At 40.7% G+C, this 4,900-nt stretch overlaps 1 protein-coding gene across 1 annotated transcript in view; it reads right to left on the bottom strand.

Annotated features, from left to right (window-relative positions):
• Positions 1 to 4,900, bottom strand: part of DGKK (diacylglycerol kinase kappa) — a 103,821-nt gene that overhangs the window by 19,894 nt on the left and 79,027 nt on the right. The window contains exon 14 of the mRNA XM_006913406.1: positions 4,276 to 4,367. Coding sequence (XP_006913468.1) covers positions 4,276 to 4,367 — 92 coding nt within the window. The remainder of the gene's footprint in view (positions 1 to 4,275; positions 4,368 to 4,900) is intronic.

Genomic DNA, 4,900 nt, shown 5'->3' on the forward strand with positions numbered 1-4,900 from the left:
TACATAGAAAAATATGCAAGTACCTAAGAGAGTTTAAGTAGCATTTCTTAGTCCAAGTTCTGAACCAGAAAAGAGAATTCTATTGATCTACCTTGGGTTAACTTTCACCCTGGGTCAAATCAGCTATAGATCAAGGGAAAGGCCCAGCTAATTTAGTACAAATACAATGATATTGGGGAAACTACCTGTAGGGAATGTTTCTCAAAGGAGAATGTGGTAGGTTTGGCAGTAACCCCCCAAAAAGTCCTAGGTGGAATGAATGACCCACATATTTAGGAGGGGAGAATGTGTTGTTTAGAGTATGAAAAATCAACTGTAGTAGGAGCTAGAGAGACCTTTCCTAGTGTCAAATAGAAAGCAAGGTGTCCCTACTGTAGTAACTATGCTATGCTCTTGAATGTGTGGAATGTTGTATTTCTCTTCTATAACCGTTCGTTTTTTTTTCTTAAAAATTAAAAAAAGTTTCAGTTACATTTGACATACAATATTATATTAGTTTCAGGTGTACAACTTAGTGATTAGACATTTACATAACTTACAAAGTAATCACTCTGATAAATCTAGTACCCATCTGACATTATACATAGTCACTACAATACTGTTGACTATATTCCCTATGCTATAATTTACATCCCCATGACTACCTTGTAACTACCAATTTGTACTTCTTAATCCCTTTCACCCAACCCTCAATCCCCTCCCATCCAGTAACCATGAAAATGTTCTCTGTATCTATGAATTTGTTTCTGTTCTGTTTGTTTGTTTATTTTCTTCTTTAGATTCTACTTGTAAGCGAAATGATATGGCATTTATCTTTCTCTGTCTGACCTAGTCCATTCAGCACAATACCATCCAGGTCAATCCATGTTGTTGCAGATGGCAAAATTTCACTCTTTTTTTATGGCTGAGTAATATTTCTGTGTGTGTGTGTCCATGCGTGTGTGTGTGTGTGTGTGTGTGTGTGTGTATCACCTCTTCTCTTCTTTATCCATTCATTCATCGATGGACATGAAGGCAGCCTTCATATCTTGACTATTTAAACAATGCTGCAATGAACATATGGATTCACACTCCTTCAAAGCAGTGTTTTGGGTTTCTTCGGATAAATACACAGAAGTGAGATAACTGGGTCTTTCTTTGTTTCTTGTTATAGACTTTGTTTTAAAGTCTATTTTTTCTGGTATAAGTATTGCTACCCCACCTTATTGGTTGTTTGTTTCCATTTTCATGAAATATCTTTTTTCATCGCTTTACTTTCAGTCTATGTGTGTCTTTTGTTCTGAAGTAAGTCTCTTGTAGGTGGCATCTGTAAGGGTCTTGTTTACTTACCCATTCACCCACCCTATTTGACTGAGACGTTTAATCCATTTACATTTAAAGTATTTGTTGATAGATTTGTAGTCATTGCCATGTCATTATTCATATTTTTTATCATTTTTTTCTTTCTCTCCCCCACTCTCCTCCCCCTCCCCCTCCTCCTCCTCCTCCATCCTTCCAACATTTCCTGCCATACTGGCTTGGTGGTGATGAACTTCTTTAGCTTTTCTTTTTCTGGAAAGCTATTTATCTGTCCTTAGAATCTAAATGATAGCTTCGCTGGGTAGAGTAGTCATGGTTGTAGGTCCTTGCTTTTCATCACTTTGAATATTTCCTGCCAATCCCTTCTGGCCTTCAAAGTTTCTGTTGAGAAATCAGCTGACAGTCTTATGGGAGCCTCCTTGTAGGTAACTAACTGCTTTTCTCTTGCTGTTTTTAAGATTTTTGTCTTTAACCTTTAGCATTTTAATTATGTTGTGTCTTGGTGTGGGCCTCTTTGGGTTCATCTTGTTGGCTATTCTCTATACTTCCTGGGCTTGTATGTCTATTTCTTTTGCCAGGTTAGGGAAGTTTTCAGTCATTTTTTCTTCAAATAGGTTTTCAATCTCTTGCTCTCTCTCTTCTTGTTCTGGTATCCCTATGATGAAGATGTTGGTATGCTTAATGCTGTCCCAGAGGCCCCCTTAAACTATCCTCATTTTTTTTTGGATTCTTTTTTTTTTTGATGTTCTGATTGGATATTTTCTGTTACCTTCTTTTCTAAATCACTGATTTGATCCTCTGCTCATCTAATCTACTACTGATTCCTCCTGATGTATTCTTCATTTCAGTTATTGTAGTCTTCATTTCTGACTGGTTCTATTTTACATTTTCCATCTCTTTTTTTATGTTTTCTATCCCTTTGTTGAAGTTCTCAGTGAGAGCATATGCATCCTTATAACCAGTGTTTTGAACTCTGCATCTGGTAGATTGCTTGTCTCCATTTTGTTTAGTTTTATTTTTTCCTGGAGCTTTGTTTGGTTCTTTCATTTGGGAAATGTTTCTTTGTCTCCCCATTTTGGCTACCTTCCTGTGTTTATTTCTATATATTAGTAGAGCTGATATGTCTCTCGGTCTTAATTGAGTGGCCTCATGTAGTAGGTTTGCTGTGGGGCCCAGTGGCACAGTCTTCCCTGGTCACCTGGGCCAGGTGTTCCAAGAGTGTGCTTTGTATGGGTTGTGCATGCTCTCCTGTTGTAATTGAGCCTTGGTTGCTCTTTGCAGGTCAGTGTGAGAGACTGACCCTTGGGCTGATTGATTGTGAGGACTGGCCATGACTACAATGGAGGAGTTGTTGTGCAGGAGCTGACCCTATGGAGCAAGATTCATTTTAACGGGGCTCTTGTGCCTGCCCAGTCTGGCCTTTGGGTGTGTTGTCCTTAGATGTGACCCCGGGTGGTGCTCTGGCTCAAACTGAAGCCAGCCACTGGACATGCAGGCCAGGGCCTCCTGAAGGAGCCCTCCCACAGGCCAAGTTCAACTGCAGCCTAGGCCCTGCCCAGAACCACCTGGCATGAGCCACAAAGCAATCCACAGATGTCTGCCATCCACACTGGGCTTGGATGTGCCTCAAGAGGCCAAATCATGATTCAAAGCTGCCTGCCACTAGTGCTAAGCTTGAGCTGCTCACCAAGAGGTATGGGACATGCTGAGGCCAGATGCTGCTTGTTTAAGTTTGTTGAACCTTTATGAGATTTTAGGAAAATCCACAGCATGAGCCAAGGCGGGTCATTTAATAGAAAAGCCACTAGAAGTGGCTTGGGTGGTCATGCAAGTTGGGTGGGGCAGGATCTGAGGGAATCACCAGGGCAGGGTGACAAGTATTGGCCTGATTGATAGAGACTCAGAGATGGTGGCTGCCTAAGTCTACGAGCTGGTCAGAGAGAGCTCAACAAAAGAATCATAGCCTCTGCTAGCCCTTCTGTCTGGGAGAAAGCTTCCCCTTAATCCCTTTCCCCAAAGCCAAACAACTTAGTTCATCCCTGTATGTCCCTGGCACCTCTGGAGCTGCTGCCCCCGGGGCTGGATATCAGAACAAGTGAGTCAGTCAGCGAGTAAGTCCGCATACAGGCCCCTTAAGAGGAATGTCTGTGACTCCAGTGGCCCTTTGTCTCACTCAGCCATAATCTCTGCTGGTTTTCACAGCCAGAAGTTGTGGGGACTTCTCTTCCTGACACTGGAACCCTGGGCTGGGGAACCGGTGTGAGGCTGGGACCCTTGCTCCTCAAGGGTCCTCTGCAGCTGAGATATCCCTCCCATTTCTTAACTGCCACACCTACTGGTGTGGAATCTCCCTGTTCTGTGTCTCTACCCCTCCTACTGGTCTCGAGGTGGCTTCTTCTGTACACTCTTAATTTTAGGACTTCTGCTCAACTAGACTTCAGGCAATTCTCAATGATGGTTGTTCTGTAGCTTAGTTATAATTTTAATGTGGTCATGGGAGGAGGCAAGCACAGCATTTACCTACTCTGCCATCTTGACCAGAAGTCCTCCCCTTCTTCCAAATTTCTGGCTTGCAATTTTGTCTTTTTGGAGTAGCAGGAGTCCTTACCCCAATCTCATTTTGTTCCCTAAACTTTCCAGGAGGTTCGAGTTGGAAGAAATTTGATTTCAGAAAATAAACATATACAGGAGGCTCTCGAATAACATTTTTTTGTTCAATGTCATTTTGTTATAATGTCAATAAGATGCTGTAGGAACTTAGCTCTTGTTTATATCAATTAGCTTATGGTATAATTGATTTCATTGTACATTTTTTACCATTGTTCTAAGAACCTATTGATGATGTCAAGTGAGGACTTAGTGTACTTTCCTTGGCCTCAATACCCCAAGCTATCAAAATGAGCCCCATCTCTAACCGAGGAACAGCCCATGAGGGGCAAAAACATCCCAAAAGTTAAGAGCTAAAGAAAGATTGACCTAGTTGCGATGATCATCTCTGTGGGGTACTTGGCCTTCAGGATTTTGCTCAGCTCAGTGCTTGCAGATTCTAAGTGTTGGATAGCAGCAGCCTAGGGGGAAAAGGAGTGATCAGCTCTGGAACCTTCACACTGAGACATAGTGTGCTGCCCATCTTCATCCCCTCAATTTTTCCTACTGGCTCTTTACCATCAACTAAACTACCTCTCCTGAAATAATCATAATCAAAGAATTCTTGTTGAAGATCCCCATAGATAATCTTAGATTTGTGTTCATTCTAAAAATAAGACATGTATATTATTTCCTCTCGATATTATTTAAATCGATACCCAAAAACTCATATAAAGGTGGTAATGTTTGTTTCAAATAAACAATCTAATATTACAAAGCTAGTAAGCAATATATCTGGGATTTGAACCCACATCTTTCCAATACCAGAATGTCACCTCTTATAATATTAGTAATAATAATAGTAATAGTAATAGTAATAATAATAATAGCAATAATAGTAATAGTAATAGTAATAGAATTACTATTAATAGAATTAATTAAATCATGCCCAGTACTTCAAAAAGGCCTAGAAGACATTGTATATTTACTCACAATAAAGCCTGACCAGGCTGAC

This window comes from Pteropus alecto, unplaced genomic scaffold (assembly GCF_000325575.1).
Source record: "Pteropus alecto unplaced genomic scaffold, ASM32557v1 scaffold365, whole genome shotgun sequence".
Classification (NCBI taxonomy): Eukaryota; Metazoa; Chordata; class Mammalia; order Chiroptera; family Pteropodidae; genus Pteropus; species Pteropus alecto.